The sequence below is a fragment of the Gobio gobio genome (genome assembly GCF_949357685.1).
Source record: "Gobio gobio genome assembly, chromosome: 20".
NCBI classification, from domain to species: Eukaryota; Metazoa; Chordata; class Actinopteri; order Cypriniformes; family Gobionidae; genus Gobio; species Gobio gobio.
Genome location: NC_137113.1, coordinates 45,060,360 through 45,077,859, shown reverse-complemented (window position 1 = coordinate 45,077,859; position 17,500 = coordinate 45,060,360). Strand labels below are relative to the sequence as shown.

The 17,500-nt window shown below is 36.3% G+C and overlaps 1 protein-coding gene across 3 annotated transcripts in view; it reads left to right on the top strand.

The window, feature by feature from the left end:
- Window positions 1-875: 875 nt before the first annotated feature.
- The window catches only part of lrrc45 (leucine rich repeat containing 45), a 42,051-nt gene continuing 25,426 nt past the window's right edge, over window positions 876-17,500 (top strand). For 2 of the 3 annotated variants that reach the window (XM_079801653.1, XM_079801654.1), the window contains exons 1-4: window positions 876-1,002; window positions 3,191-3,445; window positions 12,999-13,060; window positions 13,167-13,237. In XM_079801653.1, coding sequence (XP_079657779.1) covers window positions 3,214-3,445; window positions 12,999-13,060; window positions 13,167-13,237 — 365 coding nt within the window. In that variant the 5' untranslated portion in view covers window positions 876-1,002; window positions 3,191-3,213. The remainder of the gene's footprint in view (window positions 1,003-3,190; window positions 3,446-12,998; window positions 13,061-13,166; window positions 13,238-17,500) is intronic. The other variant, XM_079801655.1, reaches the window with a different exon arrangement.

The window sequence follows — 17,500 nt, the reverse complement described above, 5'->3', positions numbered from 1 at the left end:
TATCTATCTATCTATCTATCTATCTATCTATCTATCTATCTATCTATCTATCTATCTATCTATCTATCTATTTCTGTCTGTCTGTCTGTCTGTCTGTCTGTCTGTCTATCTATCTAGAGAAAAATAACAAATAATTATTAATCATTCTTCATTCATGAAACCACAAAACTGACAAAGTGTATATACATATCATAAGTACAGTTACAAAGTAAAGTTATTATTATTCAAGATAAGGTATATTTGCATTCAAATACAACATTTTACAAATAACCAAAAACTTTAACAATAAATTGTTTCACAGAGAAGCCAAATCTAGCCTATCCATATATAGTTACAGTATTTCATATATATATACATACATATTTACAGTATACATATAATATACTGTAACAAGCACCTTCAGTCTTGAATATATGTGGTCATTAAAAATCCCATGTAGAGTATGGGTGTAACCTCGGTGTCCCTCCATTGGCCCTTATCAATCATGGCCTAATCATACAAATCCACTGAACTGGCTCTATCATAAAGATACAAATGCTTTGTTTACTCTTTGTGGTGAAGGTAGGCCATGTTGGTTAAAAAATGATTTTTTATGTACTAAACTTTATGTTTCCATTGTTAAAAATCTATATGTAAAATTGAATATGGTGAATGAAGAAACATCTTCCAGCTTGTGTGACAGTCAACAAAGATTAAATACATCTGAAAAACAAACAAACATTTCACTTTGTTAAACAATGTTAAATATAGACATTTGTTATATAGCTTATATTTTCTCACTTTGTGATACACGGAAATCTTCCAAGTGTCCTTGCTTCTTGAAATCTAACTGCCTCCTCTAAAACTACATATCCCACAATTCTGCAGTTTCAAACCGGAAGTCGTTTCTCTTCCTGGATACTTTAAACTGTCAAACGAAACAATAGTGAAGATAAGAGGCTGAACAACATCTGCGCTCAAAAACCTTGAATAAAGTCATGTATTTTAACGGCAGAAAGAAAGGTTAGTTGTCATTTTATTACTCTTCTTCTCATGTAAACCGATTGTTGCGCGTAAAGGAGTTTTGCACGTACAGTATCGGGTGCAAGTAAGTTAAGTTAGACTCGATTGTAACGTTCACTGAGTGCACAACGTTTGTCTGCTTGAAGATTTTTATTATTTTATTTCTTTAACATGAAAAAATACTATAGTATATTATAGTAAAATGACTCTAGTAAATACTATAGTGTTTTTGAACCATACTATAGTAACGATAATACAGTACATTGTAGTATATTATAGTATTTACTAATACTTTACAGTACTATTATAGTATGGTTCAAAAACACTTATTTAGTATTTACTAGAGTCATTTTACTATAGTATACCATAGTATTTTATTGTCTAATAAACATGTGTTTTGGGTAAATATTCCACTACTTTGTAGTAGTACTGCTATTTTTTAGCTGTGCTGAATTTGTCATCAATTAAAGAAAAAAGAAAGAAAGAAAAAACTCTTTCACTTTATATTAAGTATCTTTAACTGCTTTGTACTAATATTTAAATTAATAATTTGTGACCCTGGCCCACAAAACCAGTCATATGGGTAATTTTTTTGAAATTGAGATTTATCCATAATCTGAATAAATAATCTTTCCATCGATGTATGGTTTGTTAAAGGACAATATTTGGCCGAGATACAACTATTTGAAAATCTGGAATATGCTGAGGGTGCAAAAACATCTAAATATTGATAAAATCTCCTTTAAAGTTGTCCAAATGAAGTCCTTAGCAATGCATATTAATATCTGATATATTTACGTAGGAGATTTACAAAATATCTTCATGGAACATGATCTGTACTTAATATCCTAATGATTTTTTTGGCATAATGCCATGTATTGTTGGCTATTGCCACAAATATACCTAATATTTGTACCAACAGTCATATTATAGAGTTAATTGATATGGTTAATGAATGGATGAGGGTCAAAGTTGGTGTTTTGGATGTAACAGCTTTTAAAGATCAGGGGCCTGAACAAACTCACTTTTTTCAATTACAAGATTTAAGAATTTAAACAAATTTACACCGCAAGAAGAAAATATCTGTCTATGAAAGAGGACAACGAAAAGAACAAATCTTGCTATATCAGTGCAAGTAAAAGTTGTGAAGTTAGTTTATATAAATATAGAGCGATTTAAATTCAAATGTAGTAATTCTTATAGCTTTATCTATTGATTCTAAAGCTTATTTATTTTACCTTTACACATTTATGTTTATTTAAACTAAGTGCTTAATAATTGATAAACTAAAATTGTACATGTGTAATGGGTTAAGGGTATAATAATTGCATAAATAATATCTAAATCAAAATCATACTAAATTATTATTATAAAATAAATAAGCATTGCTAAAAGCCAGGCGATTTTGTCTTTAAAAATCATTTGCTATGTAGTGACCTTTAATTTGGAGTAGAAAAAACGGTTTGTGATCTGTGTAAGAATTTCACGAGTGTAAAACATATTTTAATAGAATGTCCTTTTTTAAATAATATTAGAGAACGGTTTTATTCAGAAAACACATTAATGGACATTTTTAAAAAGGTTTCTCCTGGAGTAATTTTAGAATTTCTGTCAAATATTAAATTGAAAGATTCTATGTAATTGGTGTTATTATTGCTGTTGTTGTTATTGGTATATATAACTGATTTTGTATAGTGATTGTTTTTAGGACAAAATTGTTAAATTATAGTAAACAATGTATTGAAGGGATACTGTTGATTGCCATGAATATAGCCATTGTTGCTGATATGGCATTAAATCATAAATAAATTAATAAATTTGGAGTAGAAACATGTGCATCAGACATGTGTCACTTTGTTCACATCTGATTGGTCCAGTTTGGGTTTGATATGTCTTACCTGGAACATAACCTGCCTCGGAGCAGGTTAGCCGTGGAGTGTGTGTTACTTTCATGCTGCCTCAAACCCAGGGTTGGTGCAAACTAAACGGAAACACACCTGGCACTCCATGCTATAGACCCCAGTCCACTGTGTACACATGCATCAGTGTGAGATGACCTGAAGATGACACTGCCATATGTGCAATAAACACGATTACATTTACGCTTTATAACCAGGCAGAGATGATTGTAATTCATTTTGATGACGCTCTCCATTTCAATCACAAGGACGTTTTCTCTTCTCCACAGCCCAGTGAGAGGTGACGGAGGTCATGGAGGAATTCAGGAGGTCGTACCTGAGGCTGTGTAAGGAGGGAGGAGTAGACACTCAGGAATCAGTGCTGGCTCAACTGCAGGACCCGAGGATGGGGACGGGCATCTGTAGACTGGACCTGAGCGGGCAGAGCGTCAGCTTGGACACCTGCGGCGTGCTGGGGAGGGCAATGCAGAACGACACACTCTTCACTGAGCTCATCCTCAGCGACTGCATGCTCAGTGAGGAAGGTAACTCGCAGAAAAGTCCTGAGAATACAAAGGAAAATCATTTGAATATATATATATATATATATATATATATATATATATATATATATATATATATATATATATATATATATATATATATATATATATATATATATATATATATATATATATATATATATATTAGTGGTGGGCATAGATACATTTTTTTTAATCTAGATTAATCTCACTGTAATCTTGGAATTAATCTAGATTAAAATGGCTCATTTGAATTCTGCCGAAGGCATTCAGAATATGTTCAATTCAATTCAATTCAAATTTATTTGTATAGCGCTTTTCACAATACACATTGTTTCAAAGCAGCTTCACAGAAAGTGCATTTCATAAATGTACATTGAAAAAAAATGTTAGAAAAGAGAATGTTAAAGAAAAAATGTTAGGATAAGTTAATCAATCATGTATTATTTTTAGGGATGCACCGAATCCAGATTTTTGGGGTTCGGCCGAATACCGAATCCACTGGTTAAGATTCGGCCGAATCCGAAACCGAATACCGAATCCTACTCCCATCCGCAGTCCATTATCACAGTAAACACATTAATGAAGTTAACAACGTCAACAGCAGTGTAGGGATGCCATTAACTGTTTTGGTCAAGTTTACTAAAGTAAACATTGTTGTGTATGTTCTTCTCGGCGCTATTTCATGATGGTTTATAGAAAAATTACCGCGAGTCGTCCTCTGTCGTTTCAAAGAACAACCCAACGGAGAGCGCAGGAGGCGCGCGCTAGGGTTGTGCCGACATCAAGATGGAGCGCCACCATCGTGATGCCACGCCCCCGTTGCGAGTCTGTTGAGTGCGACACACACTAATCCTCTTCCATAGTATTAGTTAAACTAAAAACTTAGCAGGGATTGCTCAGTAAATTAAATTGAGAATGTAACTAATGCATATATGCTATTTTAAATACTGTAGTCTATGCCAGATATATAGCCTACATTTTGAAATCATTTGAGGCTGAAACATCCATATGCGTGTTTATTTTAGCACTTCCGTCAGTGAAACAACACACTACAGCCTATAAAACAAAACGATTTTCAGTAAATAATGGTAACCTCAAGAATATATGAAAATTAAACATTAGTTAGAAAAATATTTGATTCATACTATTTCCCCGCAAAGATGCGTCATATAGCCTACCGCTCTGCGCTTTGAGAGGAATGGGACACTGAATAGACACCTTCTTGAATATCTTCGTCTTCATATGTTCTACTGATGTTGTAAAGCAACACTTGTTGTAATAGGTCTGAAGAGTGGATTTTATTTTCCACAGGGTCAAGACATTTAGGCAATGTTTGATTATTCACTGCCAGAGAAAACGAAACTAAAATCACCGGCGTGTTTGAAATGCGCTATTCAAATAAACCAAACTTGACGCGCCTTACCAAGTTTAATAACAAGAACAAACTGTGTTAAATAAAATTAAAAGTAAAAAGGTATTCGTCTTACAGTGTTTTTTATAATTTCCCACAGTAAAGGATGTGAATAGTTATAATAGACTTAATTATAAGCAAACGAAAGGAAGAAACGTTTATAATCCCCTGCGAACATGGGTGCGACGTGAGTGAAGATTTGGGAAAAGAAACGAGATGTCCATGTCCATTGGGATAAAATGGACTAGGCCTATTGTTTAAATTCACGGAAAATCGAGTGACCAGATCCAGATCACAAAGCAGAATGAAAAAGAGCTCTCTGACCATTATTTCCTTTCTAGGCTAAACAAAGCTTTGTGCTTCACTCCTGTGGTAATATTTTTATTTGAAGTTATTTTTTTTAAAAGTAGAAAATAGTATTTATGTAAAGAGATATATTAAAATAAAAAGAGCTCAACTCTTAAGTGGAAGGAACCTATTTTTCCCCCTCACGTGCAACCTAGCGGATGAATCATTATTTGGGTTAGACTAAAATAACGAAATGATGGTTTTAAGAGAATAGTATATGTAAAGATATATAGTATATTATCTACCTATTTACCTAATTCCGGTTCTTCAAAGCTAACGGATTCAGTGTATTTTCGTTTTGTCATCTTAATTTGGTAATTATTTAAGTGAAAAATATTTAGTGTAGGCCTATATATTTTATTAATTTTATTTATATTTTATCTGATCTATAGATCTATAGGCTGTTTGCAAGGTAAAATAAAATACATTTTGGCTGCTGTCTGTAGATTCCTTCATGCACAACTCGTATTCTCTCGGATGTTTCAGATGCAAATGTTATAACAGCGGCTGTTGTTAAGGGTCCTTGTCATCACGAGACAAATCGGCATTGCAAATTGAACGCGTAGCTCAACTTGAATCGCCTTCTTTTGACTTAAAGTATACTGCCACGTTTTCTGTTCATGAGTTCCATTTTCACTTTCAACAGCGGCGTCATTACGTCCGACCAGCGGGGCGCGCATAGTGCAAGCCTAGTGTTCGGGTTCGGTGGAAAAAAATTCTGAGGTTCGGCAGAAACCGAACCCAGTCAAAAAGCCCAATATTCGGCCGAATCCGAACCCGAACCCTGGATTCGGTGCATCCCTAATTATTTTAGGCCATAACAACGCTGGCGTTGAGTCGTCTCTTCACAGGCGTCGAGTCGTCTCATCACAGGGGCATCTGAAGTCTCCATCCGAGGCTGGATACAAACTGGAGCTGACGAACTAGTTACCTCGGGACTAGTGTCCCGAGATAACAACAGAAAAGCAGATGGGAAATAATTAGCATAGCTGCTGTTCAGAATATTAATGCTGTTGGTGCGATTTAACTGTAGTATAAAACTTAATTATAATGTGAATGCTTGGCTAAAGAGATGCGTCTTTAATCTAGTTTTAAACCGGGACAGCGTGTCTGAACCTCGAACAATATCCGGAAGACTATTCCAGAGTTTAGGAGCTAAATATGAAAAAGCCCTCCCTCCTTTAGTGGACTTAGATATCCTAGGAATGACCAGAAGCCTTGAGTTTAGTGATCTTAAAGAGCGCGATGGATTGTAGGGCGATAAAAGATCAGTTAAATACACTGGAGCTAACCCATTTAGGGCTTTATAGGTCAGTAGCAATACTTTGTAATTGATACGGAACTTAATAGGTAACCAGTGTAGGGATGATAAAATTGGTGTTATATGATCATATTTTCTTGACCTAGTAAGCACTCTAGCAGCTGCGTTTTGGACTAACTGCAGTTTGTTTATCGATGATGCAGGACAACCAGCTAATAAAGCATTACAGTAATCTAGTCTCGAGGTCATGAATGCATGAACTAACTTTTCTGCATCAGAAATAGATAGCATGTTACGTAGCTTGGCAATGTTTCTAAGGTGGAAAAATGCCGTTCTTGTAACATATGAAATATGACTTTCGAAAGATAAGTTGCGGTCTAATATAACACCCAGGTCTCTTACTGTAGTGGATAAAGCGACAGGACATCCTTCCAAGTTAAAGTTGTATTGTGAGAGGTTTTGTGGGCAATTTTTTGGACCAATAAGTAACACCTCCGTTTTATCTGAATTTAATAGCAGAAAATTACACGTCATCCAGTGTTTAATATCATCAACACACGCTGTCAGTTTAGATAATTTAGCGTTTTCATCTGGTCGTGATGAAATATATAATTGAGTGTCATCAGCATAACAGTGGAAATTAATTCCATGTTTTCTTATAATATTACCAAGTGGCAGCATATATATAGAGAATAGCAGAGTGCCTAGCACGGATCCTTGCGGCACCCCATAGTCTACTGATGTTATCTTTGATTTTTCCCCATTTAGACAGACAAAATGGTAGCGGTCTGATAAATACGATCTAAACCAGTTTAATGCCTGTCCCTGAACACCAGTGTAATTTTGAAGTCGATCTAATAGTATTTTATGATCTATAGTATCGAACGCAGCACTAAGATCAAGTAGAACTAGTATTGAGATACAGCCTTGGTCAGAAGCTAGAAGTAAATCATTTGTGATTTTAACGAGTGCAGTTTCTGTGCTATGATGCGGCCTGAATCCTGATTGAATATGTGTGCTCCTAAGTGATCGTTTGTCTTTTTGTAGTTTGAATAATAAATAACTTCTGTCCCTTTAAGACCTGACACACGCATGGATCCCAAACACTGTTCCTGTGAGCTGGTTACGACTGTGTTTATGTTAAAACTCATCACCAAGATGGGCATTGAGACATTTTTGAGTGTTTTTGACCATTAATAAGCTGGAAAAAGGAGCACATTTTTGCACTTTTTTATGTCAGAGGCGGCTTTAGTACGGTATGTGTGTGTGCGCTTCAGATGCGAGCGCGAAATCTGCGGGAATTAGTAGAATTAACGTTATGTGCAACCCTGCGCGAAATTCAGACCAGTCACACCAATACTAACATGCTGTCATGAGGAAAAATCCAGCAGAACACGCGTTCGCAATGTTCAGAGGGTTAACCGGACTGAATGAGAGGAGGCGGGTACGTGTCAACTCGCTGTCGGTCGGAGAGGAAAGGAGAGCGCATCTGATATCGATACTGTAGAAAATGAGTATCGTATCGTTTCAGATATTTCAGTATCGATACATATCAAAATATCGATATTTTTGACAACACTAGTAGGCATACACACAGGTTCGAAGACTCGTTCTCTCGAGGTATACATCCGCGCTAAAATATCAAGGTGAAAGTCATCATAGCTTGCGTAGTATAGACCCAGCTCCCAACCCAACTTTGAGAATAGAGTAACGGCGATATTTTTTTTGTCACCCGATAAGAGTCTCACGTTAACGCAGCACGTTAACGCCGATAACGGCCCACCACTAATATATATATATATATGCCTACATTTTGAAAATAAAAAATATAAACAAGGCTCAAACATCCATTTAAGCATTTGTGTTTATTTTAGTAGTTCCATCAGCGAAACAACACACTACAGCCTGTAAAACATTTCAATAAATATCAGTAAATAATGGTAATATAAATAATAGGGCTGGGCGATAAGGCTGAAAACTGTATCACGATATAAGTGTTTCATATCGGTCGATATCGATAATTATTGATATTTTTTATGACCTATTTAAAATAAGAGAAAAATATTTTACATTTAAAAAAATTTATTTTAAACTTAACCTTCCTCTGATTATAATCCCCTCAGTTATAAAGGCAGAAATGTCAACACAACCATGGAAAACACTCAAATAATTAAACAGTCTAAAATCACAATGAACACTTAACAATTATCTCTTAACATTAAGATGCAGTGCCTCCGTTATTTCTTTGTAACTGTTACAGTTTAGACGCTTTGTCATAAGTAACTGATGCACCTCTCCATGTAGTTTCAAAGGGTGAATCCGAAATCGCCGCCTATGCTCTTAAAGCTACACTGTGTACATTTTTTAGTTTATTCTTAGCTAAAAACACTTAGTTATTTCAAAAATATATGTGCTCATTAATGTATATTTACTTATTTCAAGTAATAAAGTATTCTCGTAAGTTTATAATATGCCATTGAAAATACATACGGGTGAGGGGTTCGAATGCCGGTCGCCATGTTGCCCCTCCATCTTGAAAGTACATCAGCCAAAGAGGGACATACCCATAAATTCAAGCTTCGCCTTTTGCGTTTTAACACTCGATGGCACCGTGTCGAATGTGGACGAGGTCGAACTGGAAGCCATATTAATCTTGGACTAAATCGGCCATCGTAGGAGTTAAAACGAAATCGGAATTGAGAGGAAGAGAAACTAATATTCAGTGGATGGTCATAAACCTTTTAACCGCTAGATGGGGGAAAATATCACACAGTGTAGCTTTAAATAGGGCACTATTTGAGGGGATGGCCATTTGTAGTGGTGTCCGAAACCATAGTGGACATTATTGAGTGCATTAATTCTATTCCACTTTGCACCGCAATTACAAGTGTACAGCCAATGTACACACAGCGGCTGTCCGAATTCGCTCACTTGTTTTCATTCACTCCTTCAAGTGAACTGTATTAGTGTAAAGTAGGGAATAGTGATTGAGGGTTTAGGGGGCGTTTTCGGATTCAGCCAAAGTCAAGAATAGCACAACGGCGAGCGCGTCGAGTATAAACACGTCCCCAAACGAACGAGGCGCACGCGCTGCGGAGCGAGACGAAAGTATAAACCAGGCTGGTAAAACAAGTTTGTGGTACCACCAGTCTTGGTGGGGACGACGGTCTTGCATAATTTGCGGACGACATTGGTCTGACTACAGTTAGACTTATAAAATCCAAAAAAACTGACATACTGGCGATCTGACTTGTTTTATCAACAATTTCCTCGCTCGCTGCGGCACTCATTTTCCACTTATCACTCCACGTTGGTTCTGTTTACTGAAGAATGAATCCAACACGAGACAACGATATGGCGCAACCAAACATGATACAGTTACCTGATTGGCTGTTAGCCTGTCACTCCCTACGTCGCTTGGTTACCAGAGAGCGAGTGCCTTTGGTCATGCAACCAAACTTTCTTCGCAACCTCTGGTTTCTTCCTGCGAAGAAAAAAAATGATCAAACGTTTTATCGAACAAATTTTTTATTGAGATCGATTACGTGTCTATCGCAATACATATCATTATCGTTTTATCGCCCAGCCCTAATAAATAATATAAGAAAGTTAAATATTAGTTATAAAATATTCGTTTTATATTTCCCCCCACACAGAGGTGCGTGCCGCTTTGTGCTGAAAGGGATATGGGACACGAGCAAGAAATAGAGCATCGCTTTTCTAATATCTTCATGTTTTCTCCTGATGTCCCAAAACTAGATTAGAAAATGGATTGTAGTAAAATGTGTGAAGAGCGAATTTATCTTCCGCAGGGTCAAGACCTTTAGGCTTTGTTTGATTATGCACTGCGAGAGAAAGCGAAACTAAAAATCTCTGCCGTGTGTGAAATGCGCTATAAACTTTACGCACGTTAAGTCTAATAACAAACACAAACTGTGTTAAATATAATTTGAAGTAAAGTATCTGTCCTACACCGTTTTCTACTTTACCACAGTAAATGATGCAAACTCCTAATTAAAGCAAACAAAAGGAAGAAACGTTTATAATCCCCTCTGAGAGACGAAAATGAAGATTTGGCAAAATAAATAAGAGACCAGTAGAATAAAATGGAGTAAGGCTATTGTTAAATTCGTGGAAAATCGGGTGACCAGATAGCAAAACGCAGGCAAAGCTTAAATTTGGCTCAGTTCACAAAGCCTACCTCTCTCGTTCGGCATGAATCCGAACCGTTTCCCTGGCTGTGATGTAACGTTTAATTGCGAAACTATTATTTATTTTGTAAATAAATGTTTGTGCTTCACTCGTGCCATAATATTCAGGTAAAACAGCATTCACATACAAAAAAAGTGTTTTGGTCGACCACCGCCGGTGCTACTCAGCCACCACGGTCACGTTTACCGGCACAGCAGTTCATTTCACATTCAAAATGCACTAAAACTATAGCCTGGCTCTGCCCTCCTACCTACTTCAGCTCAATTTTCATTTTCCTTCAGTACTCCGTCTGGGACTGCGGTATATTCTTAGGTTTTCTTCGAACAAATTTTAACCGGTCCAATCAGCTAACAGAGGGAGTGGCTGAGAACGATGACGTTGATGTCGTGCGCTAGTTTGAGTTGTAGTTCAGTAATGGCGGCGGAGAAAGATGCGAGCGAAGCCATTCGGTCCGTTGTGGCATCGCTGCCGAATATCCAGAAGTTAAAGCCGGAGCAAGAACAATCTTTGCTGAGTTTTGTTGGTGGCCATGATGTTGTGTCCTGGAAAAAGTTAGATTTTCCAGCTCGCTCCGTTAGTGGTGAAGGAGTTGCTGAAACCCTATTCAGACGGTAATTGTTTCTTGTGGGGTTGGAGGTATTGTCATCATTTACAGGGGCTAGTCAGTGATTTTATTGTCGTCCGTCTCCCACCACCCACGTAAAAATCCCCGAATTACCTCCTGTTTTAGACACACCAAGGTCATGTGGTCATTTAATTGCTGTCCGAATCCACATCTCTGAGTTTTTTAAGAATGTATAACTTGAAAATTCACAGTTTATATCCTTTTTGACCCCTGCAGAGCACCGTACGGTTGCGCTTCGCTGTAATTTGGATTTATTTCTAGACTTGTATTTCTTTAAATGCTGGCAATTATTTTCAAGAGCAATATATTTCATCACCGCTCAAAAAATAAAAAGAAGAAAAGCACGTAAACATTTGAATTGGGCCGTTATTTACAGCAGAATTTATTCTCATCATACCAAGCATATGACATTTTATTTACAGCACAATCATGTTATGGACCACGTGAGCAGCGCGTTCCCGATCACAAAACTCTCCCCTCCACTGTGAATAAATCACAATCCGAATGCACGAGTTTTAGGTTTTATCACTGAGGTGGCTGCACAGTTATTTTTACGGACTTCCATGTGAGAAACAGAGGCGAACGGCGCATGACATACGTCACGACCAAACGTTAGCGATTGATTATGGCAGATCCAATAGTTTTAAACTTCAACAGAGAACCCGCCCTCAAGGAAGTGGCCAGACTCGCTGTACAAATGAAATGTACGAGAGTCTGGTAGGACCAGGCTACTAAAACTACAGAAACACTCATACACTTCATACGTCATTTTACTGAGCCATCTTTCAAGAGCAAGAGTTTTGCGAATCCTGTGAACTGAGATTTGAGAAGCAGTCGAGAGTAAAATGACGTGTTTGAGGACGGGTCAAGTTCTTCGCAGGCGGACGACGTCCAACATAGGAGGACATTATGCAAATGTGTTAGCTAGTGATGTGTAGCCATAACTGATTGAGATTCGATTCACAAACGACTCGTATAAGCGGTTCAGAGTCGATTCTTTCTTTATTTATCTTGCACTTTCGGCTCAACTTTACAGCTTTGCAGAACGTTTACATTCACAAACAGCTTTATTACACACTGCATGAAAGGGGATTTTCGATAGAGCATCACAGGGGCATTTTAATGTATTAATTTTACTTTAATTGTACTAATTTAACCCTTGTGCATCAATTAAAAAAGTTACATGTTAAAAGTTAAATGTCCATGTCATAAAAAAATGAATATTGGGAGCACAGACTTAAGTTTGGTCTCATTTTAAAGAAGACCCTTGGCAGATTACTGTTGAAGTCAAAAAAGTGAAACCAAAATGTTTAGTTATAGAGGTTTAAGTTTATGAAACTTAACATTATTTTATATCAAATATATATTTATAAAACATGTTGAACTCTAAAACTAATAGAAAATCAAAGCCATACATCTAAACAAGTTGTGTTCCAAATTTGAGTATTTTGTGTACCTAGTGCAAAATTAATTTTTTTAAAGGAAATAGTAAAATTCCTATAAAAATACACACCTGTGCCAAACTTTATGTATTTAGCATTAACAAAGACAAAAATGTCCATGAGGATGCTCAAGGGTTTTAACTTCACTCCTTTTTTTCCCTCTAAATCTAAAAAGCAAAGGAGTCGTATATAAAAGAAACCGGCTGTTTGAATGTCCTGTAGTTTAGCACTCACACTCTTCCTGCCATCTACAGGTGCCAAGCTGCTGCTCAATGGGCTTTGCTCCAACACCACAGTGAAAGTTTTGGACCTGAAGGTGAAATTATGCATTATAACAAATACATATTTTACTGGTCTGTCTCTAGCTTTGAAATGTATAATTGGTCTGTAATTCCTTTCCTAAAAATGTAATTTCTCTTCAGGGCAACAACATGAGAGGAACAGGAGCTGAGGCTTTGGGCCAGTTATTAGTGAGGAACAAGATTCTGCGCAGGTGAGGTTTTTAATATTCGTTTCTAGCCTATAATGGTCTGTTTTGTTGACGCTATTGTCATTCCCATTTTCCTCATTAAAGGAACACGCCACTATTTTTGAAAATAGGCTCATTTTCCGACTCCCCTAGAGTTAAACAGTTGAGTTTTACCGTTTCCGAATCCATTCAGCCGATCTCCGGGTCTGGCGGTAGCACTTTTAGCATAGCTTAGCCAGGGTTGCCAAGTTTTAAGATCAAGTTGGAGTGAGATTTTCTTTTCTTTTTTTTGGGGGGGTGTTGAGGGGCTGACGGGTATATCGATTTCAGTATCGATTCATAGCCTACTGTACATATAAGGAAATAAGGATATGTACGTTATTAACATTTTAAAATTTCACATTTAAAGGAATTTAGTGTTTGATTAAAATATTTATTAAAATGCAAAACTCCAATACTTTTTTGAGCAACTAGATTAGATACATGTATATTGATTAAAGAGCCATAAAGGCACCAGTGGGTAATGGCATTACAAATAGGGATGCACCGGTTGACCGGCCAAAAATCGTAACCGGACGGTTTTTGCTTCTAAGCGCGCGATCGGCAACCGGCCGGTTTTCTTTGTATTTTTCTGCCGATTTTGCCCGAAATGCGCCCGCGTGCACATACGCCTATATTACAATCATTCGCGAACATGTCACTTGTGTGTTACAAACGGAAACTGGAGAACTGAAGGAAGAGACGGAATACACCGAAGGAAATGAAGAGCCGCTTTCCTGCGCGAGCTGAAGTTGCGCGAGCTTACCTCTCCACGCCCTGCACTGCAGATAGTGAGCGTTTGTTCAGCTCAGCTTCTCACGTGTTGGATTAGATGAGAAGCCAAAATACTTCTTTTTGTAGCCTAAAGAAGAACATGCATGCACTTTTGAAATGAAATACTATCAGTTCTGTAGCCTATAGGATGATAATTTTTTATTTTACCTTAAAATTACATTTACTTAATTTGATTTAAAAAGCACCTGCTGTAGTATCTTAGTTTTTTTCGTTGCACTAAATATTATTTGATTTAACATTTTGGAACAATTATATACTTTGGTTTTATTTAATTTCACTGGTAAAGACTTTTTTCTTTACACTGAATTTAAAAACAAATGCTGATTTAAGTAACATCTTTGTTTGGATTGCAGAATATGCAGCCTTTAATTTCACCTTTCAGCCTTTTAATTTCCAATTCAATTTCTTGTTAATTTCAGATTGCGGACTTGTTTTCATTAGTCAAAAGCCAATATAGCCTGTTAAATACCAAATAAACATCTTGTTCATGTATACTTTAATTCTTTTATTGTGCAAATTTTTTTTTTTAAAAATCGGAATCGGCCAGTTTTCTTGAAAAAAAAAACGGTATCGGAATCGGCCATGTAAAATCATGATCGGTGCATCACTAATTACAAATGGAAATTATTATTTTTCGAGCCACAAAATGACTTTAATTTGCCTCTTTGCATAAGAATTCTCTAATTTAACCAAAATTACTATACTAATTGTAATATAAATAAGAAAAATATTAGAAGAAAAATATTTTAAATGGTCAATAATGGACCATAATTAATGAACAAATAGTATTTAGTACCAAAATATCTCAAAATATTGAATAAATATTATTGAACTAAAATATAAAACATTTATTCAATTGAAAAATAGTTAAGGTGTATGGTCACATTTGACCATCAATGAGTATGAGTGTGACCAATTAGTAAGGAATACCCGAGGGCTAAATACAATAAAAAAACATTAACATTGATGTTAACATTGTTGCATCTCCATCACTCTCCATTATAAAACGATCCTGTATGGTTGATGTAATAATCAATGCACACTATGCTGTACTGTTTACCAAATCTTGCTGCAAACACCTGTAAAGTGGAGCTGTTGTGTATCAAGCCATTCAAATGTATTGACACAGCGCTAGAAGTATAGAGAGCTCCGTGGAGCAGCGCGCCCGGGAGATGAGAGAGCATGTAGCAACACTCTGGCTTTAACTGTTATGCCATATTAGCGCCAAAACGCAATTTATTGTTTGAATTTCGCATTAAAACTTAAATTTAAAAGCTTAGACTTTGTTTAATATCAAAAGCAGGTTTGCCAATTTGGCGTGAGATTAAGTTGGGCAGCGTGAGAGCGTGAGACTGAGCCTGAAAGCGTGAGTGTCACGCCAAATGCGTGAGAGTTGGCAACCCTGGCTTAGCATAGATCATTGAATCTGATTAGACCGTTAGCATCACGCTCAGAAAAATGACCAAAGAGTTTTTATATTTTTCCTATTTAAAACTTGACTCTTCTGTAGTTACATCGTGTACTAAGTCTCCATGGTTACAAGGCACGCTCCCTGTGGTTGTCAGGTTGGTTATGTTGAAGGAAGTTAGCCTATTTTCAGGCGCTGCAGGAATGAGAGTATAGTTCCTAGCCATATCGGAACTTTTCATTTTCCGTCGGTCTTAGTACACGATGTAACTGCAGAAGAGTCAAGTTTTAAATAGGAAAAATATCGACAGTCTTTGGTCATTTTTTGAGCGAGATGCTAACCGTCTAATCAGATTCAATGATCTATGCTAAGCTATGCTAAAAGTGCTACCGCCAGACCCGGAGATCGGCTGAATGGATTCGAAAACGGTAAAACTCAACTGTTTAACTCTAGGGGAGTCGGAAAAGGGGAGTGTGTTCCTTTAAGAGAGTTTCTAAACTGTGTATAAATAATTTGATCCCCCAATTGAATATTATCTAAACATTTAAATTAAGAAATTTAAAAAGAAAGTGCCTTTCACAAGACATTTGACCTCTGTGATGTGGAAAGTAAGAGGATACAATGGCATTTTTTTATTTGAAATAACACAGAACTATGAGGGGAAAAAAATCACATGAATGTGCATTAAAGATGGAAATGGGGACAAATTTGATTCTGTACCACCTCATAGCATAACTCATGAACATAAATTATTCAAAAACAAGTTTAACCCTCTGGTGCTCTTCGTTTAGGGGTTGCATTGGTTGTCTTCCGGGTCATAAGTGACCGGACACGGGACACCTAAAAATTAAACTTCCTCCACCCCAGTAAAGCCAATAATATTTTTTCTTTTTAATTTTGTATTTTGAGATGATTTGATGGTATTTTTTAATATTTATACAATAATTATGGTCTATTTTTTTTGTATTGCAGTATTTCAGGTTAAAAAAGAGACTAGGCCTTCAAAATATATTTTTTTGAAGGCAGATTAGCCCCTCTTTTGGAATTATTTAAGAAATCATGCAACCATGGGTGTAATCACTAGAAGTCTCAATGTAGAGGCTTGAGAATTCCCTAGTTCTCTTTTGAACACATTTAATGATTTTTTTGATGGATTTGAATATATATTTAAAAAACCTCAAAGTCTATTTATTATAAAGTTTTAGATATTTTTTGTTGTTGTTAGAAATATAGTTTTTTTCTGTGAATTTGTGTTTTTGCAGATTTCCCATTCATTTCCTATGGTGGTCAAGAAATGTAGAAGAGCACAAGAGGGAATATTTTTTTACGACCACTCAGCATGCTCGAATCATGCCCTCAATTTTTGTGTGTGTTTACATACCTAATGCTAGAAAAGTCACCAAGTTTCATATCATTCTGATGAAGCAGTGATTTTTAAAAACTCCAAATGTGGTTCATAGGTTCAGTTTTTCGTGTTGTGTGTGTGTGTGTGTGTGTGTATAAGTGTGCGTGCGTGTGTGTGTGTGTGAGTGGATGTGTCAATATCACACTCTTGATGTTTTAGAGCAGCCTTTCTCAAACCTTTTTCAGTCAGGGCACCTTTCAAAAGTGCATAAAATTTCAAGGCACCCCAGTTTAAAATATAATTTAAAAACACTGCATAACCCAAATTTAAATGCAAATGTCCTGTTTATTTAGACAGGACAGTAATGAACAGAGCATAATACGAACTGTAAATAACAATAGTAATAACAACTTATAGCAACTTTATAGCACCTTTAAAAACAGGTTTGCAAAGTAATTCACAAAATAATTAATCAGAGACACAAATGCCATAAAACCGTAAGAGGTGGACCGCACAATACAAGAACCCAACAACAAATCCTGACCAGGAGAACTAAACTGAAGTGCAGGATGCAGTTAAAATAAAATAAAAAGTGGCAGACATAACAAAAATAAATAAAATCAGATACAATACGATAAGAAAAAGATCCATGTTCCATGCACCAGAGATAAGCAGGAATGTTTTTCCATATGCTTGTTTT